The 27,412-nt window shown below is 40.0% G+C and overlaps 2 protein-coding genes across 4 annotated transcripts in view; one reads left to right on the top strand and one right to left on the bottom strand.

Moving 5' to 3' along the window:
- grip1 (glutamate receptor interacting protein 1) overlaps nt 1-14,769 on the top strand; it is a 434,653-nt gene extending 419,884 nt beyond the window's left edge. For 2 of the 3 annotated variants that reach the window (XM_068050479.1, XM_068050480.1), the window contains exons 19-23: nt 9,634-9,787; nt 11,061-11,172; nt 11,694-11,930; nt 12,301-12,447; nt 12,553-14,768. In XM_068050479.1, coding sequence (XP_067906580.1) covers nt 9,634-9,787; nt 11,061-11,172; nt 11,694-11,930; nt 12,301-12,447; nt 12,553-12,792 — 890 coding nt within the window. In that variant the 3' untranslated portion in view covers nt 12,793-14,768. Of the gene's footprint in view, nt 1-9,633; nt 9,788-11,060; nt 11,173-11,693; nt 11,931-12,300; nt 12,448-12,552 lie in introns of all 3 variants that reach the window. The other variant, XM_068050478.1, reaches the window with a different exon arrangement.
- The window catches only part of helb (helicase (DNA) B), a 37,121-nt gene continuing 21,648 nt past the window's right edge, over nt 11,940-27,412 (bottom strand). Inside the window, exons 9-13 of the mRNA XM_068050477.1 lie at nt 26,825-26,884; nt 24,486-24,657; nt 17,794-17,940; nt 16,050-16,733; nt 11,940-15,007 (exon numbers count right to left, since the gene is read on the bottom strand). Coding sequence (XP_067906578.1) covers nt 14,894-15,007; nt 16,050-16,733; nt 17,794-17,940; nt 24,486-24,657; nt 26,825-26,884 — 1,177 coding nt within the window. The 3' untranslated portion in view covers nt 11,940-14,893. The remainder of the gene's footprint in view (nt 15,008-16,049; nt 16,734-17,793; nt 17,941-24,485; nt 24,658-26,824; nt 26,885-27,412) is intronic.

Genomic DNA, 27,412 nt, shown 5'->3' with positions numbered 1-27,412 from the left:
ATTGCAAATGTAGCTGAAATAACTGAAATTGGGAAGAAAACATCACCCTTCCTCCAGAGTCAGTAATACACATTGGAATTTTTGGTTTCGAGCAGCATAATATCATGCAGCTCACCTGAAATACTACTCAGACTTTGTCTCAGAAGAGCTCATACTGACACCGAAAACACAGGTTTTAACAGACATTGTAACCCTTCTAAACGATGCTCAACTTAATGAGGAGGTTCGGTTTGTTGCCAAGAATGCTACACGCCCGATGGATTTAATCATTTGGTTTGAACCTCAACACACCTCAATCCCCAAAGCTTACAATAAAATAATGGATGTACTGTTCTGGGCTGAAGCACAATCAAATAAACAACACTCTGATGACACTGAATTAAATATCTGTACTGAACAGGTATTTTCTTGCATGGCAAAGAAACGCAAAACAATATTACTGATACAGGAAGAGTCAAGGGTTGAAGAAAAAGCGGCTCAGAGGTTTCAACAAACTTCTGAGCCGTTCCTGTAAGTTGTGCGTAATATTGACCCTGCACAAATGCACCTGTTGATGGTGGATTTAAACGTGTTTGGTGCAATTCCTGGCTTTGACCAAAACTGTAGGTTGGAGATTCCTCCTCCTAAAAACATTACATAAGCAGATTGTATTTTGCCTGTGCTGCAGTTTTGGAACTCTGTGGAAATCAGAATCCCCCAGCTTGCAAGGCCAGCATGGTGCTGTCTGACAATTCCAACAAACTGTGGACGCAGAGAGAGCTGTGTCTAAACACGGACTGGTGTTCACAACATAGAGACAGGGAATGAAAAAAGAGATAATTGCAGGTTGTTCCATCCTCACATTCAACCACTGACTTCAGTGAATAAAGAATGTGACCTGGTTATAGTGTTATTTACAGTACAGAAGGAGGCCATACAGCCCATCAAGTCCATGCTAGCTCTCCACGGAGCTATTCGGTCAGTTCCACACACCCCGCTCGATCCCTATAGCCCTGCAAGTTTATTTCCTTTTGAAGTCATTGATTGTCTCAGCTTCCACCACCTTGTGGGCAGCGAGTTCCAGGTCATTACCACCCACTGCATAAAAATGTTGTTCCTCATATTGCCCCTTCATCTCTTACCCAAAACCTTCAATTTGTGTTCCCTCGTCCATAGTCAGCTTTTTACACTAGTTATTGAGTATACACTGCATAGGCTCAACTATCACCAGTAACCTGTCTCTAGATGCAGAAATCAACAAGCGCATGGGTAAGGCTTCCACTGCTATGTCCAGACTGGCCAAGAGAGTGTGGGAAAATGGCGCACTGACACGGAACACAAAAGTCCGAGTGTATCAGGCCTGTGTCCTCAGTACCTTGCTCTACGGCAGCGAGGCCTGGACAACGTATGCCAGCCAAGAGCGACGTCTCAATTCATTCCATCTTCGCTGCCTTCGGAGAATACTTGGCATCAGGTGGCAGGACTATATCTCCAACACAGAAGTCCTTGAAGCGGCCAACACCCCCAGCTTATACACACTACTGAGTCAGCGGCGCTTGAGATGGCTTGGCCATGTGAGCCGCATGGAAGATGGCAGGATCCCCAAAGACACATTGTACAGCGAGCTCGCCACTGGTATCAGACCCACCGGCCGTCCATGTCTCCGTTATAAAGACGTCTGCAAACGTGACATGAAATCGTGTGACATTGATCACAAGTCGTGGGAGTCAGTTGCCAGCATTCGCCAGAGCTGGCGGGCAGCCATAAAGACAGGGCTAAATTGTGGCGAGTCGAAGAGACTTAGTAGTTGGCAGGAAAAAAGACAGAGGCGCAAGGGGAGAGCCAACTGTGCAACAGCCCCAACAAACAAATTTCTCTGCAGCACCTGTGGAAGAGCCTGTCGCTCCAGAATTGGCCTTTATAGCCACTCCAGGCGCTGCTTCACAAACCACTGACCACCTCCAGGCGCGTATCCATTGTCTCTCGAGATAAGGAGGCCCAAAAAGAAAAAGAAAACTGAACTGCCATTGAAACCAGAAACCTCCCTTGTCTCTTATTTTGTTTTAAATAGATCATTTTCATGATTTGTTGCAACACCGTGAAATTTACAATTTAAATATGTGAAATTGTGAAATTCACAATTCTTAAAATGCTGTGACTGCAAAATTTGTAAAATTTGACCGTGAATTTGGTGGGGCCTAGATATGAGGATAATGTGGGAAGGTGACATTGAGGTAGATCATCAGCTATTATCTTATTGAATGGCGGAACAGGCTGAAAGAGCCAAATAGCCTACTCCTCCTATTTCTTATCTCTTAACCTTGGAACCTTTGGCTTGTTGATTACATTCCTGCATGACTCGGAAGGTTCGAGCCCCACTTCAGACAGTCCTGGCAAGCTCTGCCTCTTAATTCTGGGTTGAAATCCCACAGGATACTTGCTTCTGTTGACCCATCTCGCCATATGGTCTGTGGAAACCCAGAAAACTCTCCAGCCCTAGAGGACTAACAACCCTATCACTTAGTATAAAGATGGTATGGCATGGAAAGACCGTTCGTGTTGCAGCCTGTCAATCAGCCTGCGAATCGTTCCTCTACTACACACTGTCCTCCAAGGGAAGAGTGTAAAGGGTGGCGCAGTGGTTAGCACCGCAGCCTCACAGCTCCAGCGACCCGGGTTCAGTTCTGGGTACTGCCTGTGCAGAGTTTGCAAGTTCTCCCGATGTCTGCGTGGGTTTCCGCCGGGTGATCCGGTTTCCTCCCACAGCCAAAGACTTGCAGGTTGATAGGTAAATTGGCCATTGTAAATTGCCCCTAGTGTAGGTAGGTGGTAGGAGAATGGTGGGGATGTGGTAAAGAATATGGGGTTAATGTAGGATTTGTATAAATGGGTGGTTGTTGGTCGGCACAGACTCGGTGGGCCGAAGGGCCTGTTTCAGTGCTGTATCTCTAAATAAATAAATAAAAATAAATAAATATACAGAGTGGATGGTTGTCATGTTATTTTTGTCAGATATTTTGACACCAGACACTCAAAAGTAGCACTTTAAATGAAAGCATAAATTGCCATCAAAGCGCACTCAAATGTCCACCTAATTGTGCTTGACCCTTGCTAGCAAAGTACAGTGAGTAGTTTGCAGTACTTGGGACTAGGTTATTCAGTATCTGGAAATGTTCTATACATTTGTGGTACTTGCACTGGCAATTGTGAATAGATAAAGTTACCACTGACAAGATGTATAATGTATATCACCACAGAAATGGGTGGAGAGATTTGCTAGTCAGTCAACAAGTGCTAATTTATTGTTTCCAAACCCATGATATTAAATTGGGAATTTAGCTTCCCAGAGTAATCAGAATTATCAAGAGAGGCATCATGTAAAAGACAAACATAAACAGGAATATCACTGCTCCCAAAGCAGTATAGCATTAATTGTGTTGGTTAATTTCATAATGCAGAAAATTCCTCCATTTCAACTTAGCGGTGCTATTGATGGTTTGTCTGTTTCAAAAGAAAAGGCCATTTACTTTTGAAGTACAATAGAAGACAGCATTAGCAACGGTTAAAAGTCAGGGCAGCAATACTTATTGGGGAAATTTACTGCAGTGTTACCAAGCCAACCTAGGGAAGGCCTTGCACTGATGTGCATTAACAGATCTCAGCAAGGGTAGCGTAACAGGCTATCAAATGTGGCCTGTGTTCCAAGTGTAGGAAAAGGAAGAATCAATCTGGACTCCTGCTGCTGATTACTAACAGTGGCCTCTGTTATGAAATGTACCCATAGGAGTATCAGGCTCAGCTATCTTTCAGCTCGAGTTCCCAACGTTCCCGGAATCAGGGCTTCATGCAGGAGCTTGGGAGATCAGTGAGTTAAACATCCTGCTGCAGTGCCCCTCCCCAGCTATTGTTAGAGAAGTCTCCAGCATCGGTAATGTCACATGACACCGCGCCATGTGGAACAGTCAGCCCGGGGCTGGAGAACCGGGAAGACAAGGGAGCCTGAGCAATCTTGAAGGGTGGGGTGGCATTTCTGCATTGGCAGTGGGTTGGGAGGGCAAGAGAAAGAGACTGAGGAATGGGGGATCACCAGAGAGGGAATGGGACTCGGGGAGAGATGGTGATAGGGAATTTAGGGTTCAGGAGGAGAGAGGAAGACTGGGGTATCGGAATGCTGATTTTCTGTATTGCCAGGACTTCTGTAACCTTTCTCTGTTGGAAAAGACCTTTGCTTTTGCAGAGATAACCTTATACGTATACTAGTTTGAAAAAACTCTTACACTTCTGCTACAACTACGAAAATATTAGAACTAAACCAAGAACTAAGGATTGAGACTGGATAACTGAGTGTCAAAACACTATGTTGCATACCCTCAATTTTCAAAGAAAACTCCTCACTGCTATTCAATAAACGGAGCGACGTGTCAGAGTTCAGCCCTTCTAGTGTCAATCACTTCACACTGTCCTGTTGAACCCCTAATGATCTCCAAATCAATAAAGCAGCACCATCTAGACATGCCAGGTCACTCATTTATTCCCATGTCTTTTCTAGCCTCTAGATAAGGTAGGACATACTTATGCTCCCATTAACTAGCTATTTCCAGGCCTGTGGTCTTGATGGCGTATCTTCTATAACTGAAGAATGCTTTGTCTGTATAAACCTTCCTTATTTAATTAGCAGTATCCCTTTACTTTTCTAGCACTTATTCTGACTACTGAATTCATTTTGAGACATGTTTAAGACTATGCTTAAGGCATTCCTTCTACACCACCCTGCCAAGCTTACACAAGACAAATCAACTAGAAGAGAAACTGATAGTTCAGATAAAAGCAGAACTAATATATTAAAAAGAGGTAAATGCTACTTATTTGTCCTAAAAAAAAAAAAGACTTCTGGAGATTGAAGAGAAGCAATGTTTGGAGAATCTACTCAAAACTGTTGGGGGCGCGGGAGGAATACAAGAACGCAAAAAATAGGAGCAGTTATTTTAAATCTGTATCCCCTGATTACTGATCACCTGCCAATAGAAACACTTTCTCCCTATCTACTCTATCAAATCCCTTCATAATTTTGAACACCTCTACTAAATCTCCCCTTAACCTTGACTGCTCTATGAAGAATAATGCCAGCTTCTCTAGTTTCTTCAGATAACTGAAACCCTTCATAAGAACACAAGAAATAGGAGCAAGAGTAGACCATATGGCCCATCGAGCCTGCTCCACCATTCAATACAATCATGGCTGATCTTAGGATTCAACTCCACTTTCCTGCCCGCTCGCCATATCCGTTGATTCCCCGAAAGACCAAAAATATGTCTATCCCAGCCTTAAATGTATTCAACAATGAAGCATCCACAACCCTTTGTGTGAAGTAATTTCTCCTCATCTCAGTCCTGAATGATCAGCCCCTTATCCAGAGACTGTGCCCCCATGTTTTAGATTCCCCAACCAGCAGAAACAATCTGTGTCTACCCTATCCAGCCCTTTCAGAATCTTGTATGTTTCAATGAGATCGCCACTCATTCTTCTAAACTCCAGAGAATATACGCCCAATTTACTCAGCCTCTCATCATTGGGAAACCCCTTAATCCCAGGGACCAATTTGGTGAACCTTTGTTGTACTGCCTACAGTGAAAGTATATCCTTTCTAAATGTGGAGACCAAAACTGCATACAGTACTCCAGATGTGGTCTCACCAAAATCCTGTACTATTGTAGCAAGACTTCCTTATTCATGTACTCCAATCCCCTTGCAATAAAGGCCAACATGCCATTTGGCTTCCTAATTTCTTGCTGTACCTGCATGCTCACTTTCTGCATTTCTTGAACAAGCACAGCCAAGTCTCTTTGAACATCTGAAATAAAAACAAAGTGCTGGAAATACTCAGCAGGTCTGTCACAGACCTGAAATGTTAACTCTGCTTTTCTCTCCACAGATGCTGCCTGACCTGCTGACTATTTCCAGCAGTTTTTTGCTTTTATCTCTTTGAACATCAACACTCACAAGTTTCTCAACTTGTAAAAAGAATTCTGCTTTTCTATTCTTACAACCAAAGTGAATAACTTCACACTTCCTTACATTATACTCCATCGGCTATCTGAAATAGCTACCACACTCCTCGCCCTCTATACTGGACAGGAGCAGGGGTCCCATGAAAGGGCATCACAAAAAAAAAATTCCCCAGAACTGATTGAACAATGACAAGTTCTTACACCTTATGAGGGATCTTTGAATTACATTGGTCAGATATTCAATTATAGTAAATGACTTCCTGTTAGCTCACTCTTTTTGAAAATGAGTATATTCAAAGACCACAAGTGCATCAATACACCAGAAACGAGTGAATTTCTAGCTCAATAACTTGAAAACAAAAGCAGTAAGAAAAACTAATTTGGTGATAGTTTTATGGCCCTTAGTTGGCAGGCTAAATAATAGATAAGTAGGTGGAGGCAGGTTCATTTAAAAATCATGATCTTTACTTTCCAAATTGAGTTTAAACTAATTAAGTAACTTGATAATTTAAATATACTTAGTTATTCAAAGAGAAAAACTGACAGGTGAAACAAATGCACTAGTTACTTACATGTGGTGGTCACTCTCCAAATTGACACTAATTACATCACTGATCTAATGCCAGAGCAGTAGAACCCATCTCAATGTGTCAGGGACAGCTGGGACATAAATTAATTTGATCCTGTGTGAGATAGAAACTACTCTGATTAGACATCTCTAATGTGAAAAAACAAAGCTAACCCCAGAGGTGCTCTACCGACTACCAGCTTAAAATATATAAATGCAAGTTTTTTTAAACAGAAAGCAGCTAGAGCAGGTTTTTGCCAAGGGTTAAGATGCAGGGGGCAGTTAGAAGTTATTTTGTTTAAAGATGGCCCACTATTGTGGGAAACATAGTATATTTATTATTTTGAATTACTGTTTGAAGGCAACTTTTAATGATTTGAATTTCAACCCTATTTGCTTTCTTTGTTCACTTGTTGTCAGAGAAAAAAAATCACAATGTTTAGTTCTGGCCTAAACTCAATGAAGTGCAAACAATGTGCCTATTAAAAGATTGGAGAAACACATGATAGAAAAAATAAAATGTAGTTTAAATTTATATAAATATATCTGTACCATTTAATATAAAGTAATGGTGAAGTGATTTATGACTTTAACCCCTTATAGGGATTAAACCAAATCAGGCGTACTTCCCTATGAATCTCCTTTAATTAAGTTCAAACCAGACAAATTCTTATAGACACTTATTTGTGTCCAAAGAATTGAACTAGTTTTCCCTCAAAGAAAGAAAACTAACAGAGAATATTACCATCTTTCAGATAGCCATAATTATTAAAAATAGGCTAAGTCATAAATATCCCAGATATTATAAGGGTCTGGGAAACTCTAAATACGTATCTCTCCACTTAAAGAGACACAGAGAGGGGTTCTTGTAGTTGTATATAGAATACTACGCGAGATGATTTATTGACTTTTATATATTTATTAAAAAGTTTAACATGCAATACACAAAGTAAACTTTTACCTGAGTAAACCATAGGGTGAGAAATATTGTTTGAGGAATTCAACGCTTCTAATTTTTGCTTCAGATACCCTCATGTTTATACTGTTTCTAAGGTGTCATCTGACCTTTTAGCATATAGGTGTTACCTTTGTGTTTTTCTTGCTTTCAACATCCATATATGGGAATATCATTAACTAACGTCTCCACTTAATGTTTTGCTGGAATTCCCCCTGCTCTTGAAGTTGAGAGCATTTATCTGGTCAAAATGTTTATAATTGGCTTTACTTGACCTCTTGTTCCGGTAAGTTGAACCCTCTTTGTGGGTCAATCTGCCTACATTTACCAACACCATCAATTAATTAAATTTATGGCTACCTCTTACTGATGTCATACAGGATATTTCAGTGTGTGTTTATCCTCCAATTACCTGGCAACAGAAACACTGAAATGGATTTTCAACTTGTTTCTGGTTCACATTTTATTGTAACAGGGACCTTGAAATTTTTAACTCTACCTTCTTAAAGGGAATGTTAGTGAGTCTTGAAAGCTGATCATTTATTCAATCTTTAATTCTAAAAGATATGTTAACTATATCTAAGTTCTACCTAACTAAGTCTATTATACCTACATTCCATCACAATGGTACAGTTTTGCTGGGAACGCAGGAACAAAGACACCTGGGGTTCATATCTACAAATCTTTGTAGATACCAGGACAAGTTGATAATGCTGTGTATAAAAGCATTTGGTATCCTTGGCTTTATAGAGACATAGACAACAAAACCAGGGAACTTATACTAAACCTTTATAAATCACTAGTTAGACCGCAGCTAGGGTAAGACACCACACTTTAGGAAGGATGTCAAGGCCTTGGAGAGATTTACCTGAATGGTACCAGAAATGAGAAACTTCAGATATGTGAAGACACTGGTGTCAAATAAATTATTGCTATGAAAAAATTGGAAAGGACATGGTATTCTGTGGTGAATTTAATAGCTGCCTATTTATTATAGAAAAGACTGGCTGGATGAGCTAATTAACCCTTCTCTATTTAAATAATTTAACAATATAATTCAATTGAGCATCTTCACATCACCACCACCCCACCCCCATGAAAGCTTATTTAAATATCAAGCATTCAGTTAGAGATCCATTCGTCCAAAACACGTAATCTCTCACATTTTCAGGAACCTGTCATTATTAATATAGAATAGACTAACTTATCTAGAATTATATGTGCTTGAAACAAGTAATGTGTTTTGATTGATTAAACATCCCACCCAGATTATTGCATTTCCTTCAGTGCTTTCCTGTTATCATAGACAGTTCAACATTTCTTGCCTTATAGATAGCTCTTGACTGCAAAATGTGTTCTCTGTATAATGAACTGCTTAGAATTTTGATTACTACCAATCAAATACTAGTCATTGCTCTTAAATTTACAAATGGAGATGTCACATTTCAGACTGGTGCTCAGAGCATATTGATGATACAATTCCACATGGTTTGCATACCACTAACCAAGAGATGACAAAGAAGATACTCTGCCTCACTACAAAATATAATTTTTAATAAGTAAAGCTTGCTGAATAATTTGTGACTAAATTGTAGGTGCTTTCCATGGCTATTAAGATTATATTTCACAGCAAAGCATGAAGTAACCAGGCTATCTTACTATAATTTTGGGGATCTCAGTTTTGATTTTATAAAGGGAGCAATGGGCTAATACTGTAAAATCTGATTGTCTTCTAATGATTGTGACATAGCAATTGTTAAAATTGGGTAATATTTCTACTGTTGACAGATTATGCGAGTGCTATTAAGTTTTTGTGGCATGGCCCAGACCACAGAATTTTGTTGAAGTGGAAGCATTAATCCGGAGAACATTAATAATTAACTCAAATAAGGAATTTCAACACATTTGTGTACTTTTTGTTAAATACCATTTTTTGTTTGTGAAACATTAAGATTGAATGGTCCCTCATAATTATTGTGTTTCTTGCCTTCTCAAATTTCTTCACTTGTGCATACACAAGATTCTGCCCAGTGTTTCAACTGGTTTTGAATCTTATGTCAAATATTCCTATGTTGGTTCTGAAATCTTAGACTTGAATCTCCTATTATTATTTCCCTCTTTAGGTCCTTCTGGATATCAAGCCTCTGGCTATAGTCTTCATGCACATGAATGGAGAAGTGCTAAACTAAGTTTTTCACCTGCCAGCAGACAATATAATAATCCATATCAAGATGTAGCATTGAGTGACGATGAATGGGATAGACCCACCACCAGTGGGTGAGTTGTACAATTCATTTTTCAGTCAGAACTGCAGCTGAAATAAGTTATTTTACCCTGTGCTATGGTTTGGCTTCTTTTTGGTTGAAAGATTTCATCTGAGAGATGAACAACTTCAATAATGAACAGGAACAGCTGTTGTGCATCAATAGATGAGCTTTGTACTGATCTTTTACATAGTAAAAAAAAAAGTGTGATGCTTCCAGGATGTAAATGGCAGGGACATGAAGTGCCCATCCAACCTTGGGTCAGGATTTTCATCTTAATAGAGGTTGAAACTTGGCAGATCTGGGTTCCACCTAAAAAAAAAACCTCTCCTACTACATATATTCCGTGCCCTTCTCCCATGGGCCAGAACTTCAACCCTCCGCTCTTGACTCCAAGCCACATTTTTCATAAATAATACCTTATAAGTCCTGACGAAGTAAACAATCTAAATTACACACAGCATGTTTAGGGTTCCTAATTTTTAGCAGTTTACAAGGTAATTTATTAATGGTTATAGTACATATACTTCTATGGCATTACCCAAAGTCAGTTGATGATTTTTTTTAAATATACAAAATGGTGATAGTCTTCTGACTCCAAGTCACCGCTGACCAGTGTCTGCAACTTCATAGAATCATAGCCATTCAGCCCAATGATGCCATGCTGGCTCTCTGCAAGAAGAATTTAGCAAGTCTTACTTCCCCGTAGCCCTGCAATATTCAGGTGCTTGTCTAATTCCCCTTTTAAAGCCACAATTGAATCTGCCTCCACCACCCCTTTCAGGCAGTGATTACCAGATCATAACCACTTTCTGCATAAAAATGGTTTTCCTCATGTCGCATTTGGTTCTTTTCCCAATCATCTTAAGTCTGTGTCTTCTAGTTCTCGACCCTTCCACCAATGGGAATAGTTCCTCTCTATATTCTGTCTAGACCCCTCAATCAAATCTCCTCTCAACCTTCTCTGCTGCACAGAGAATAACTGCAACTTCTCCAATCTATGTGGATCTTAGATCCCTCATCCCTGAAACCATTCTCGTTAATCTTTTCTGCACCCTCTCTAAAGCCTTCGCATCTTCCTGAAGCACGGTGCCCAGAATTGGACACAGTTCTCCAGTTGAGGCTGAACGTGTGTTTTATAAAGGTTCATCATAAATTCAATATAGCCGTTGATGCAGCAAAACTGAATGTAATTTCTGAACATTTTAAGTCAACATTTTGGACAACAAGACCATACCCTACACAGAGTTTTTAATTATATACCTTTTTCTTTGAACAAAATCTAGTTATTTAGGTGGTCACGATGGGTTAGAAACAGATCAGGAAGAAAATTTTTGGTCCCAGGCTCTAGAAGATTTGGAAACCTGTGGTCAGTCAGGAATCCTGAGAGAATTGGAGGTATGAAGTCTTACTCTGCGGACATAGGCTGTCACTATTTCAGAATAGTAATATTGAACGAGTCATTATTTTGCATCCAGCTTTTGTTCTTTAGCCTATATATGGTCTTAATAATTACAGGAACCTAGCTCCTCTTTAAAGAAGGCTGGCAACCAAAACCAACTGAATTTGAGAAACTTGGCTATATTGGTACTTTTTTTGAATGTTTAGTGTTGGTGTGAAGCAGTAATTTTTAAGATCGTACAGTTTATAATATATGCAAGACTTTCACCTAAAACTTACTAAAATTAACAGCTTAGAATTTAACACTGGATAAATGTTGCTTTCTAATCCATACTGACAAACCTCTACATAAATAAAATAATACCAAACTTTATTCTGCCTAACTAATATTCTGAATCAAAATTTTAAAAAGTGTGAACATAACACTGTACGTCACAATTTTCCTAACTGTTATCCGTCATCACTAATTTAATTTTCTGGGACCCTGAAATTTACAGCTTTATTATTTAATCCAACAGGCAACAATCATGTCTGGGAGTGCACTGAGCTTGAATCATGAAAACAGCCTGGCACATAGGCCACTAGGAAGACAATCAAGCTTCCATGAGAGAAATCCTGTCAGGGCACATTATACCCAGGCTTCCCGCAGCAACACTTTACCGTCAGATGGTGGGAGATCAAAGTTGTTTGCTATTAGAAAAATCAAGCAAGAAATGAAAGAAATCATGTCACCAACACCGGTGGAGTTGCACAAGGTTTTGGATTCCATAATATATATTTATTTTTGTCATGTTTCTGAATACAGATTTGTTCCATTATAGAAACCGATGTGTTGAAAATGGAATTCAGTTTGAACGATTAAGTAAAGTAATTAGACTAGCAAAATTCTCGTTTTTCCTCACTTGTAAGGTTACAGTTCAAAGTTGATCTGTGTTGTAATTTAGTTTCAATCACAAAGGCCTTATTATCCAAATAGGATGTTTAAGACAGCACAAAGCTGTTTTAATGGAACATTGCAAAAACCAGCATACTACTCAAAGAAGACAGTGCATATACATTGATTTTGTACCAAGTTGGAAAGTTATACCATCAATTAATGTAATATCTTCATGAAATCTTTCACAGGTAACACTATACAAAGATTCAGATATTGAAGATTTTGGATTCAGTGTTTCAGATGGCCTGCTGGAGAAAGGTGTGTATGTCAACAACATTCGCCCAAATGGACCAGCTGCCCTTGGTGGTGTCAAGCCCTATGACAGGTTATTGCAGGTATATCAAATTCAACAATTAAATCCATTCAAAGCTTATGGCTATATGTATTTCTTGGAAGTAGAGACTGAAAAGATTGGTGTTGGCTTTATTTTCTTGCCACAGGTAAATCACATTCGCACCAGAGACTTTGACTGCTGCCTGGTGGTGCCTCTAATTGCAGAGTCTGGCAATAAACTTGAACTGGTCATCAGCAGAAACCCACTAGCCTTTCAGGAGCTGCTCTCTGTAGATCAGACATCACAAGCAGGAGAATGGAATGAGCAAGACGAAGCTCATGTTTTCAGGCAACAGAAAGGAAGACTTGGTAGTACAGATATACAAGAAAATACAAACACATTGTAGTGCCAGGTATTCAGTCCAATAGACTGAGGCATTGTGAATTTTCAATGGTGCTAACTCACTTTAATAATGTTCATTTGTGGAACACCCACCTTTTCAGTCAGTCATTCATGTTGTTCACAGGTTCCAAGCACATAGATTTCCTAAATGAGCAGAAACCTACCTTTTTGATAAACCCTCCCCCCCACTAATGATTAAAAAAAAATGTTTGTTAACAGGTTTGACAAAACTGAAACATAACTAAGCCAATCTATGCAGGGTACAGCCATAAAACAAAAACTGCTCATTATGCCAAGACTATTTTTCCCTGGTGATTACTGTCCAAATCCTAGAAAACAATTTTTTTATGATGCTGCCAGCTGGTTACTGGACAAAAAATACATTGTACTGCTTAAAAAATGTAAAGTGAACCTTTTTAATTAAATTGGGAATCTGTTATATTCAGAAACTATTAATGCAGCATACAGTCTTTATCCCTAGTTAAGTTTATTTGTTTTAATGAAAAGTTTAAAACTGCATAGACAATTTATGCTTCACCACTCTTCTGTGAATTGTTTTTTTTCCCAAAAAGCTTTGTTCCTATTACTATTAGTCTTTAACAGGCTAGTCACTGGGAAACATGAATGCCTTGTGAAGCAATCCTCGGCTCTGATTTACAGTAATGCTTAAAGCTAGTGACGTGACTTGAACAGATTCCCTCCTTTTACAAACTGAAAGATGCTAGATCTATAGCTAAGATTTAGTCTTGATTTTAAAAGGTTAATGCAGATTCCTAATTGATGGGAACATAAAATGCGATCCATAGTACAAAGCAAACAACTACACCTCTCTGCTAGCATTTTGTAGCCTTCTCTTTTACCACAGAGATTCTGATATTGCCACCTGGACTGTAACTTTTGATTATGTACCTGCTATTTGGATTACTTAGTCTTAATATTAATCCTAAACCTGCTCATTTATGTGTCTTCTCCATGTTAAGATCCAGTATTGGGACTGGTAAATAGTTAATAACACATTTGTATTTGTAAAAGATTGACTTTGTAAATCAATATAACTGAAATATGAATTCTACTTTGATGTATATGAATTTAAGGCTGGTTAAATATGTTAGTATTATTGTTGGTTGTGCCTCACTCCACTGAATCAAAACATATGGGGATAGATTTTAACTTCCACTATAGGACAAAATCTAGGGGTTGTGAAAAGGAATATTCAGCAGAAAGTAAAAGGGGAAGAAAAATCATGCTGGATGTATAATGAACAATTGATCTGCTACCGCCAATTTTCCAGTGGTGCAAGTTAAAATCTACACCTGGCATTTAAAGATAATTAAGGGAGCATCTGTACCCTACTTTGACTCATTTAACTTAAAACCACTGAAGAACACACTCATTACGTTAAGTTTTCCAGCCTAACTATGTGATTCATATTTTAAACAAAAACACTGCCAGCAACACAAATATAGAAAACTACAATCTAGGTAAACTTGAATCAAAGCTGTCAAACCTATGTCCTTTGGACAATGTATTTTTATTTGTAACAAACAAGTATTATAAACTGTAAAGTATTTTTGTACAAATTTCCTACTTTGGTAGCATGATATTTATCGTCCTCTTAAGGTTTTGGGAATCTTCACTGCTAATTTGTATGGGATATGCAAGATGAAATAAAACCAGGTAAAGAAAAACATGCAGCAGTAATTTAGTTTTGAGACCATATCTATACTTAAAATTCAAATGCACAATGAGAAACGCCACATAATATTTAAAAACCTTCACTTAGACATAAATAAGCTGTGATGTATGAAATGAAGATAAAATGTAACCTTTTAGGAAATTAAAGTTTTTTATAAAAAGTAACTGAAATTACCACAAACTAATATGAATAAAGAGAATATCTGAGATTTAATGCCAGATCTGTACTGAGTAAGCCGATTTTACATTGATTGATTGGTGCAAATTGCTGTCTTGGAACCAGTTTAAAAACATTATGGCCGGAACTCTCAACTTTGTCAAGGGCATAAAACCTATCCCATGAAAGCTTTAACTTACTGCACGTTATTTCAATGTCTTTTTTTATGTGTAAAGTCTGTGCATCATCTCATTCACTTTTCCTCTTTGAACAGCTGCTTTACATTCAGGTTTCCTCTTGACTCCTCTCTGTCAAGTGTCAGCTGCTTAAACTTATTGCAGCCAAGAGGTGATTCCATCAAGGATACCTACAAAACAAAAACAACATCTTACACACTAAACCAGTGGGGAATTTTTTTTTTTTTTACCTATCCATAAAATAAATCATGTCATGTTTCTAAGCATTTAGTTGATATCAGCCAGCACATGATGCAATTTAAAAAAAAACACCTATTTCAGTGGAAACTAACTTTTTACCTTCATTGACTTCATTCATTGGAGTTGCTGCTGTGTCACTGATGGTGCAAATCAAGATTTCCACTCACCTTAAAGTTCAATAGTCATCATGCTTTAGGATTTGGCTTTGCAAGTCATGCCCCCTATGGTTAAATAGGCTCATTATTTAGGGCAATTGAATCATACCCCAGCAAGGAGTTGTGAGGGAGGAAAGTGATGCTATACTTCACTAGTTAGAGGCAGATCACTATTCAATTTAGGGAGCGATGTGGGAAGCAAAGAACAACAGATTAGATTCCGTAGAATAAAATTTCTGAGTTTTCACAACTACAACCTCCCAATATGTGCTATGATTTTGTATCCATTAAAATGAATGGGTGGAAAATCAGGTAGCATGCCCATGATTTCCTGATATGAGCTTCTGCTGTGTGCAATGATAAAATTTACCCTTTCACCTTTTGGTAACGGTCAGCAAGTGACCTTCAAATAAGAAATCTCTTGCTAAGATTGGTTTATGCTGAAAATATGTAAATGAACAGCAACACAGAATGAGATTTTCTCTTGTATGCACAGGACATTAAGAGATCAGCCATGGCTTTACCAAATGATTGTCTTTCCTTCAGGACTGGTGAGGGCAAAGTATAAAATATGGAGAATACCTTAATGTAAATTGCAGTCAATCGGGAGTTAGATCAAAGGTGGGAATGTTACTAACTCTGTGGACTGATGTTTGCTCCAATATTTTTGCAGCAAACAGTGCTATGACATGAACAGATCAATTGACTTTTAAAGCTGTATATTCCTTTCCATCTTCCATGTTACCAGAAATCAACTTTGATCCAATATTAATTCAAAATCCAATATTACCACTCCACAGATAACGTTTTAATTTACCTTGGAGTATTTTAGAGGTGATTTCTCATCATCCAAAGTTTCACCAATTCTTTTACTGCCAGGAGACCAAAGTGCTGCAACGTTATTAGAACTTATGGATTCTTCATCAGTCATCTCCACCGCAGGATCCCTTTTGGCTCCATCACTAGTTTGAAGTGAGGTGGTGCATGCTGCTGTTGGGATTTTTGGAGCCTCATTACATTCTCTGTTGTTGAACTCCAGACTTTGAGGGGACCAGCTGTAATTTTGTGCAAATGCCAAATCTTCTGAAAAGGAGTCTTCCTTGTGCAAATCTGTGATGCTGCTGTCCTTTTTTATTTCACTGGCTTTACACAATGCAAAGTCATCCATTACCTGGGTGGAGGGCATAGGTAAATCAAACTGGGTCACATCAGCTACTGCAAGCGTGGAAGGCACTCCTGAAGGTATACAACTTGACTGTTGCTGGGACAGTGATCCCTCAATACCTGAAGCAGCCCCTGTTTTTAGTAGTTTCTGCTGCAGCAGTTCACGCAAGCGTGTGTTTCTGCGAGGGCTTTTGGCCGTTACTGCCTTAATAAAATGGTTCTCAGAAGTAACAACGTAGACACGCTGGCGCCCTCGTGTGACTGCAGTGTAGATGTGCTGCCAGTTCTGTCTTCCCACTGATCCTACAACGTACACAACTGTGGCAGCTTCAGAGCCCTAAATGCAAGTGGAGTTACATTAGAGGTATCCAAAAATGCACATGCAACACACCGTAGGAAGCATACAAAATAGAACGTCCCAGGGCAGCAACTGGAGTGCTATAACTAGGGCCCTACCAAATTCATGGCTGTGAAAAATGTGTTGTCACAGACCATGAAATTGCCAGTCTGCAAGGCTTTCCTCAAAAATTGGTAGATGAGGTAGGGCTTCCTCTGCAGTTCTGAGAATATCAGTCTCAAGTGTTAGCAGACAAGTGAGAATGCCAGAATGAGCAAATCAAAAACTGCCACAACCATTACTGTAGCACATCGAGTAAAAGAATTTGGAAGCCAGTGAGTAAAGAATGTGACCTGCTTATAGTCAGGCTTTTTACAATAGTTTCAGAGTATACATTGCCATTTGAAACCAGAAACCTCCCTTGTCTTTTTGTTTTAAAAAGATCATTTTCATGGTTTATTGTGACACTGGAATTTGTACAATTTAAATATGTGAAATTGTGAAAATCCCCATTCTTAAAATAGCATGACCATGAAATTTGACTGAATTTGGTAGGGCCCTAGCTATAACTAACTTCAGCATCCCTAGATTAGGGAGCAAAGAGGGAAGAAAAAGATTGAGATTTCTATTCCTGATCATTATCTAGTAACTCTTGTTGGAAACTTAAGGAGGCCTGCTCAGGTGCAACATCCTACACAGCCAAATTACTGATGAAAGGTCATCGCCATGAAATGTTAACTCTGTTCCTCTCTCCACAGATGCTGCCATACCTGCTGAGTATTTCCAGCATTCACAGTATTTTGCTTTTGTAGTACAGTCAAACAATTTACTGCCTAGAATCATCTATTAGGAATGATCACTTCTCAAGTACTAGAGGGAGCTGGCATCTATGAAACAAGACGAGAGGAGAAAAAAGGATTTAAAAGAATTCAGTTAATTTAATGTAAGCAAGCAGCGGCTCACCAGCATATCCCAAGCTCCACGTAACTGTTCACTAGTTAAACTGCAGCTTGTTGACATTTGAAGAAATGATGAATGTGTTGCTGGCTACTTTTCTTACCTGAAAGGTGTGGATTGTTCTGGCCCATGCATGTTGCAATTTGCATTCTTTCATGACTTCTTTATAGTTCACCAAAATTTGTCGATTTTCCTGGTCATCCAGTAGCAAGTAATGTGCGCTTGTGCGATTAGTCTGTTCAATCTTATACTGCAAACCAAACAGACTTTTTTTTTAAAGAAACCTTATTTTCATCTAAGTACAAAAAACATTTCAGGATAATTTTAATTTGAATTGGTGAGTGTGAACAAATTGACTACCCACTTTACACCCTGCCCAATTTTCTAATCCTTTGGAGTTGGGTGTAAAAAAATGTGGCCAATTAACAAACTCAGATCATTCTGATGAGTTACTGACCACATATTCTATTGCCCTCCCCCAACCAACAAATTCTCTCTGCTTTCTTGAAGGTATTGACTTTTGCTGGGGTATAGTTCCACAGGTACTAGCAGCCCTCGACTACCTTGTACAAGTGGCAATTTCTCATGTACATGTCCACATTCTTCATGCTAAGTGTGTCAGCTGTGGCTCAGTTGGTAGCACTCTCGCTTCTGAGTCACAAGGTTCCAGGTTCATAGAGCCACTCTAAGACTCGAGAACAAAAATCAAGGCTGCCACCACAGTACAGTGTACTGCACTGTCTTTTGAATGAGACATTAGGCCAAGGCCCCATCTATTATTTTAGTGTATTTGTTAGTACATTATATATTAGCATAAACATATTTAAATTATATTTGTCAACAGGAACTAATACAATATCACATGATTCAGTTCTCGCAGTCAGTTTGCACATGTAGGCTGAAGCAATAAGTCTCCATTAAAGCTCTGCATTCAACCTCTATGCCTGCACTTCAGCTTTGTTTGTATTAATCTAGAAACAGCTAATACAATATGGTGGCAGCACTAGTGAGTCGACAGCATTGATAAACAGCTGAAAACAACAATTCTAGTCAGAAGCCCTACCTGAAGCGCTGCGACCAGACCACAGCTCTCACATCAGGACAGCAATTGCCTGAGTATGAAGGCGATTTAAGCACATTCCCAGTTTTGCCCTGAGCCAGCAAGAAAAATTCAACGATAGTCTCATCTACAGAAATCAGTGCGGCGTTGTGTTTTGGCACAATTCCTTCCCACTGTCGTCGCACTTGCGTGCCATGACCCCAAAGCGAAGGCCCCTCATGCCTACAAGTTCACATGCCCGCGCTGCAGCAACACAGCTCGGGCATGGCTCCTGCTCAGCTCTGCAGAATTCACAGCTTGCTGCAACTTTTAAAGCAAGGTTTGCTCCTCAGGGGAAGAAATTAGTAGAAGGCTTAGGAAATGTCAGCCAGATTTCCAGAGATGGACTCGAAAGTATCTGACATCCCAGATGAATTCAAACAGTTTAAGCAGAGGATTGAACTATGCTTCCTCGGCCATAAGGTTGTGGATGCGGAGAAGCAGGCTATAAAAATTAGGATCGCGTAGGAAACGAAGGTCTGCGCAGAATCAATATCTCTGGTTTATCGGATGCTGACCAGAAGGATCCAAAGCTATGGACAACATCAGGAAATCAGCTTAAGATCAAAGTCAATTTCAGAGTACACCACTTGGAACTAATGCAGTACAGACAAAGCCAACAAGAGCTTGGACGACTTTGTTAAGCGATGCAGAGACAAAGCAAAAGAATGCAACTTTTCTGATACTGAACGCTCGGAATGGAATTATAGAGTTGGTTATCACTTTCACTACTAATGAGGCGTTCTAGAAAGACGTCCTGGAAAAGCTGAAGGGACACAGCCTGGAGAGTATGCTATAGGACGGATGCAGATATGAGTCAATTATCATAGGGAGACAGTGTTTCTAAGCCTAATGATCCGAAACACCTGTTGGTACAATATTCCAAGGCACGCAGGAATTGTGGGCTCTCCCACCAACCACGTAGATGCCCGGCATACGCAGACACATGCAAGGCATGCAGGCTTAGAGGGCACTGGGCCAAATTTTGCAGAAATTCCAGCAGTAGGAACATGGGGAGAAGCCAGAGTGTGAAGTGCTCAAACCGCAGAAGTAGGCCACCCAGAGGCAAATGGAGCCAAGGCACGTCCAAACATCGCCAAAAGCATAGACCTATCCATGAAATGGGGGAACACCTGACCAAAATGGAGGGCGTGGATTGAGGTGAAGACACTGTAGGTGAACAGCTATTTCAAACGATCACCTTAGCGGAACAGGTCGATTCCGTTAACAAAATGGAAGCTTTTGCAATCTTACAGATCATCTGCCCCAGTATGACTGACGGCATTGACTGAGAGTGAACACTGACACAGGTACAAGTGCCAACACTCTACCTCTCCACATTTTTAAGGCCATGTACCACAAGGCATGGAAGTCTGTAGTCCAACCCACAAGCATTGATGGCTCAACAATAAAAGTGCCTAAGTTCCCTAGCCCTGGAATGCAGATGCAAAGAGTCAACATAGTCTACTCAGATATTCTACATATGGATGTGTCAGGACCAGCAGTAGCAGGGTTGCCAGCATACAATGAACTTAACATGGTTACCATCCATGAGCTGACCCAGTCAGAAGACCACAGCAGTCAAAACAGGTGCACACCCACTGGATTGGTACAAGAGCTCCAGAGGTTGTCCTCAGACTGGTGTAACATGGTTGGAAATTTCCACGGGGGTGCAGTCCTACACCTTAAAGAAGGTGCAACGCCATCATTCAACCCTCTATGAAAATGCAGCATGCACATTCAAGAAACTTTAAGATGGAATTGGATGGAATGGAAAAACAAAGCATCATTCGATGAGTGCAACATCATAGACTGGTGCAGTGCCATCACTACTGCAATCAAGAAGCAGGGTTCAAATCCATTGTATTTAGACCCGAGGAGGCTAAACAAAGCCTTAAAGAGATGTCCTGATAAGATATCAATGCTAGAAGAGTCAAACTCAACGTTTGTCAGAACTACTTTTTCAAATTGGACGCAAATAACAGATATTGGTCCGTACACTTGTCAAGAGAGTCACAAGAGCATTCAGAACTCCTTTTGGCAGGTACTGTTTCCTCCGTTTACCATTTGTGCTGCCGGTCAGTCAATATATCTCAACAGCACATGGACCAGATAACGGAACAAGTCCCAGGCTGTGTGTATTGTGGACGACATCGCCATAGTTGGACGTATGGAAGAAGAGCATTGCAGAAACCTACACTTATTAATGGAAGCCACCAGATGCGAAGGTTTGGTTTTCAACAGCAAAGATGCTTCATTAAGGCTGATCATATCAATTCTTTAGATGCCATTTACACAAGCTCACGTATCCACCTGGATCCTGGGAAGATTGAAGACATCCAGTCAATGCCAACAATGCAGGACAAAGACAACCTCTAAAGGTGTCTAGGTCTATTTAACTTCCTTGCTGCATACATACAGAGCTTCTTGCAGAAGACATCTCCACTAAAAGAACTGCTGAAGAAAGACACCCAATTCCTATAGCAGGACCATTACCAACATGCATTGTGTTGAAACAAGCACCGTCAGCTGAGTCATGTCTTTAATACTATGACCCTCAGAAGGCAACAACATTAGATGTGGACACATCACAGAAAGGTCTCGGTGCCAGTTTTCTTCAAGACAGCAGGTCTGTCGCCAGTTCAAGCAAATTACTCCAACATCGAATAAGAAACTCTCGCTCTTGTCTTCGGGACCATCAGCTTCCACATATACTTATTTGGAAAAGAGTTCACGATCGAGACAGATCATAAGCCACTGGAGATGATCTGGACAAAACCGCTATGAGTGCACCACCACAACTCCAGAGGTTACTCATCAAGATTCAAGGCTACAACTGTGATGTCGGATACAAACCCGGTAGTGAGATGGTCATTTCAGACATTCTAAGTAGACTGCCCAACCCTGGGAAGGTGCAAGCCATACCATTCAACTTCCAGGTGGATGAGGTCTGTGCAAGATTGCAGGATGTCTACAAGGTAGATCTCACCCGCTTCAGTCAAAACAAGAGAGAGGAACTCCAGAGGGAGATCTCTCAAGACCCCATACTCCGAGCTCTATGGCAGATCGTTGTACAGATTTGGCCCGAGACCATTCAGGAGATCCCTACGGATCAGAGAACGTATTGGCCATATTGAGATGAAATCGGTATATCCAATGGAGTACTGCTCAAAGAATGCCAAGTACTCATTCCAGCGACACTTCAGTCTGACACACTTTGACAGTTCCACCAAGGATATATGGGAATAGAAAGAACGAGATGGCTTGCCTGTGAGTCAGTGTTCTGGCCCAGCATCAGCAAGGATATTGACCAGATGGTAAGATCTTGTGATGCGTGGCAGGAACACCAGGCTAGTCAACAGAAAGAGACTGTCCAATTGCATGACATACCATCGTCACCATGGACTAAAATAGCAACAGATCTGTGCTCTGTAGGCAGAGAAGACCATCTGGTGACTGTCTCTTCAAATGTTCTATTGTGCAGAAGCTTCACATACAGCAGTGGCCAACACTGTCAGTGCCATCTTTAGTCTTTTTGGTGCCCCAGTAGAAGTGGTATCCGACAATGGTCCAGAATACACCAGAAAACCGTTCCAGGATATGTGTGAATAATGGTCCATCAATCATGTCACATCACCACCCCGATATCCTCGTTCAAATGGGATGATTGAATGTATGGTCAGGACAGTCAAATCACTGATAAAGTGTTTGGAAATCGGGCAAGATATCCAAGTTGTATTATTGCATCTTCATGCAATGCCATTAGACTCTGGATTGCCATCACCTGCTGAGATTATGTTTGGTCGACCGGTGAGAACCACACTACCAAGCTATCATCCCACTGTCATCCTCGATCACAGACCGGTTACATCAGAAACAAGACACGATGAAATATGCATATGATGTGCATGCGAGTGTAGAATTACCACCACTATACATTGGCCAGAAGGAGAGGGTCCTTCACCCACAAGAACAGACATAGATCCCAGCAGAGGTGACAACACCAAATGGTGCAATACTGCGAAGGAATCAATCTCACCTCAGGGCACTCTCATGCACAAGGTGACCAACCAGCATTGCCTGCACATACCCGTGTATATTCTGCAGACAAAAATAACAAGCAACACACACTGACAACTGAGGACAACCCTCCCAAACACAATCTTCAGGAGGAGAGTTCGGACAGTTCAAGAACACACCCACATACCATTATCACAAGGTCTGGTCCAGTCAGCTGACGACCAGTATGGTTCCAAACGTAGACAACACCATGAAGAGGAGTGTTCCAAATGTTCTTGTTACAGTTCAATGTTTTATGTTACTAGTGTTATAGTTGTTAAATTTCTTATATTGCATAAGAGTTGCTTATGATACATGTTAATGTTATACTACATGGGTTATTATTTAAGGGAATGGGGGATATTGTGATAGTATATTTGTTAGTATGTTAAATATAATCATATAAATATATTTCCGTTAATATGTATGTCATCACAGGAGTGATGTGGAATGCGGGAGGCCAGCCAGGAGTGCATCAGAACAGTCAAATCTAGAGGTAACAAAGGCATAAATGAAAGCTTCAGCAGCTGAGGCAGGGGTAGGAGACAGGCAATGTTTTGAAGGTGGAAACAGGCGGTCTTATTGATCGTGTGAATGAAAGATCGGAAACTCATCTCGGGGTCAAATGTGCCAACTAGGTTGCAAAGGATCTGGTTTAGTCTCAGACAATTGCCAGGGAGAGCGATGGAGTCGGTAACTAGGGAAAGGAGTTTGGAGCAGGGACCAAAGACAATGGCTTCAGTCTTCCCAATATTTATAAAGAAGATAGTAAGTAGCATAGAAAAGGTAAAACTTCAAACTAAACTGTGACAGGAGGACAGGGGGCACAAATTCAAATTCACAAAGAAGGATCAATGCATGAATTGGATTTCTCGATCAGGCAATGTAGGCAAAATTCCCATAATCATTTAAAAACAGTTGGTTGCTGCAATCAGGGTAGGAAAAACAGTAGGAAGTAGAATTTGCACCGGGGTTCTCCTAATGATACTAGTTAAAAACTGAGAGAAAGGGTATGAACAACTAATTCTACCATTTCTCAAGGGCTTCCAGCAACCTTCCACCAAACTTACAGTGGATGATTAGGAGAACTCCCATGGAAATTCCAGACGTAGGTTCTTTCTGGATAGATGAATTAAGATGGACGAAATAGCCTTGCTCAATTATATCTATGCTCTGATCTTGCTTCTTGTGATTTTAGGAGGTCAGATGTCAACTCATCTCTACCTAGTGACTCCACTGGAAAGTATGTTAGATGTGTGCAGAATTGAGCACAGCTGTGATGTCTCTTGTGTCAATTAGACTTTTGATATAACTGTCAAAGCTGGCACATTAAAAATGTGCACTTGCACAAAGTCCTGGAGGGTTTCCAGTATCTGTGGAACTATATCCCTGCAAGAATCAATACATTGAGGGGAGTAGGTGAGAAAAGAGTTGAGGAAGGGGTGGAAGAGGCAAGGATGGAAGCTTTTAATTAAAAAAATGTTGATAATTCAGCTCCCATAAATTTTATTAAGTATCATTTTAAATAGCTAATTAAATGAACAGAACAAAAGATTGATTAATCCTAATTCCTTGAACCCATTTTGATGGCATGATCCTCTCTATTTAAAAAGAAATTAGTAAATGCACGACTTTACCTGAAGGATAAAAAAGATTTCTCCATTACACAGACGAACTCGTTTCTCTCTTTCTGACTCTGATTTTGACTTTGGTTTTGGCTCTGGTTCTTCTGTAAAGTCTCTGACATATCCATTCTTTGTACAGCACACTTTGTCCCCAACTTGGAACTGAATCTTACTTTTATGATTTCTGAAATGCAAACCAAATTTTTGGAACTTTATTTAGTATAGTGCTTCACCTTTTGATCTCTAATATAAACATACTGAAAAACACAATTTTCATCAATGAGATACCATTACTGCATCACGATCACCACGAACTGTATAAAATAGATGACTGAGAACCTTGAGCTCAACAACTCTGCATTAGAAATTGGTGCATATCTTGCTAAAATGCGAGTTCACACTCAATTCTCCACCTTCAGGCTATCTGCATAATCATTTACAGCTCAAGGTACAGGAAGCATGCTAGTGGTGGGAGGAAATTTGTAAGTAAAACTTAAAGGGAGTTACAGGCAATTAAAAGGGGAAGTAGAATCAGGGGAGATATTCTTAAAGCCTTTGGAAAGGCTCAAAAGGCATCTTAACTCATTGGCAACCTTTGGCAAGCCTGAATGAGGAGAGCGCAAAGAAGTGATGAGCAACAATTGAGGAAAAGGAGACCCAATGTACCAGGCAGAATTCTGCAAGCAAGTCACAGAGCAGTCCAACACCCAACGCCCTGTCTGATGGCATCTGAAGTGAAGGTGGTACTGCATGAGGTGGCAGTCTGCCACTCCACAGCCCTATCCACACAGGTTAGCATCACAACAATCCTAAATGATGATGGAGGTAAGTTTGATGCTGCTGCAGACCAAGAGAATCACTAGCTGTGCCAGCCTTATGCTGCATGTTAACCTCAGGTGTCTTTGCAGCAGACAGCACAGCTCCATATTAGGATCTCTGCTGCCCGAAACTGTAAAAATAGTTCCCATGGTCACTGCCAGGTAGGAGCAATGAGCTTCAGTATGACTTTCCCTCGATGCCTCAGTGAATGAATGCAATTTACTCTGTTGTTCTGCATTGCACAAATGTCAGAAAACGGTGTAAGATATCCCCATCCATATCTCAATATTTAAATGAAATTCCCACTTGTTCGAGCTACATCGATGTCATAATTTGAAAACTGTGGTTCCTATCAGCTTTTGTAGAAGTAAGCTAAAAACAATATTGGTATATTTCTGGGAATAAATGTGAAAGGCCATGCTCAGGATGTTTTACATGTTGAGGTTCCAATAAAAAAAAAAACAGGCTGATATAATGGAATATTCCCCAGAACGGTATTTCCCAATGTGAAGATCCTCAATCTGCAACTTAATTGCTGTTCTAAGTGTTGAGATGGTTCGTGATGGACAATAGCGGCACAAAATAATTCTATAAATATATGCATCAGGAGTTTCCTCAGAGGTTTTCCCAATGGACTGCCATAACGGGTGGAAGATTAGCAGAAACCCTTCTTGCTGATTGGATTCTAGATCATGAAATATTACATTGATTTTTAAAGTTCCGTATTTGTACATGTGTTCTCTTGTTATGGCTTAATAATGAAACAGAGTCTATATTTTACAATTGAAAGGAATTAACCAAAATTATTTTCCTTTAGAGAACCAAATGAGTTCAGTGTTCAACCTGGTTTCAAAGCAATAACAAACTGGGAGAAAACTGCACACACATTGTGTTAAATAAAATACTGAGATTCTCCAGTATGCAACACTTAAGAATACCACCCAAACCATTTCAGAAGTTTCATTCTCAGCAGTATCAAGATAGGGAGAAACTATTGCCTCTGGTGATGGAGCCCAGAAAAAGGAGGCAAAGCCTTAAAATAAGAGCTGGTCTGTTCAGGAGTGATGTCAGAAAGCACTTCTTCATACGAAGGGTAGTGGAAATCTGAGACTCTCTCCTAAATAGTGATTGAGGTTAGGTCAATTGAAAATTTCAAAACTGAGGCTGATAGATTTTAGTTAGGCTGGGATATTAAGAGTTACAGATTGGGGCGGGAGGGAGGCAGATGGAATTAAGATCAGCTGTGATCTAACTGAATGGCCTACACCGGCTCCTATGTTCCTTACTAAACAGTAGATTAGCAGTTGTGAATACGCTAATAGATGCCATTTGTGACCCTTATCATGTTTCCCTTAAAGACTGTAGTTGTATTTTACTCATGTACTGATACAATGCTGTAATTTCTATAACGGACCAAACTTGGTATGCAATGGAAAATCTGTATCTTTACTATCTTTCTACAAGCTGAACACTTCAGACATACAGGTGAAAATACAATCACAGTAAATTGTCTCACACTTAGCACCTCTCACCTAGTCGGATGATCTGAATAGCGGATGCAGCAGAGTTCATTAATTAACGCACAATCCATCCTGCATAAAAAGAGGAAGTCAGAAATCGTAATGCAGATTTATGCATCAGTTGACTTTTGTACATATATCCAATATTACAACAATCAAGTTCTAAGATAAAGGCATATTGAGTAGTTTTTAGGTCAATGCAGCCTGGCAGTACATATGAAAGCATTAAAATTAGAGATGCTCTGATGCGGCATATTCCAGACTGTATCTAAACTTATCAAGATAGAGGCTGCTTTATGCCACACCTATTGATTGCACTTCAATATTTATAATGAAATATAACCAGTTTAAAAGAATGAGAATTGCAGTTGAAGCCACACCTTAAACAGTCACTCTCTTGACCACCAGCGCACCATGGCTGCAGTGTGTACCATCTATAAGATGAACAGCAGCAACTCATCAAAGCTTCTTCGACAGCACCTTCCAAACCATGAACTGTACCATCTAGGACAAAGGGAGCAGGTGCATGGGAACACCACCGCCTGCAAGTTCCCCTCCAAATTACACACCATCCTGACTTGGTGATAGTCAGGTGACTCC

This window comes from Heterodontus francisci, chromosome 18 (genome assembly GCF_036365525.1).
Source record: "Heterodontus francisci isolate sHetFra1 chromosome 18, sHetFra1.hap1, whole genome shotgun sequence".
In the NCBI taxonomy this organism is placed as follows: domain Eukaryota; kingdom Metazoa; phylum Chordata; class Chondrichthyes; order Heterodontiformes; family Heterodontidae; genus Heterodontus; species Heterodontus francisci.
This window is presented reverse-complemented; position numbering and strand designations above follow the sequence as displayed.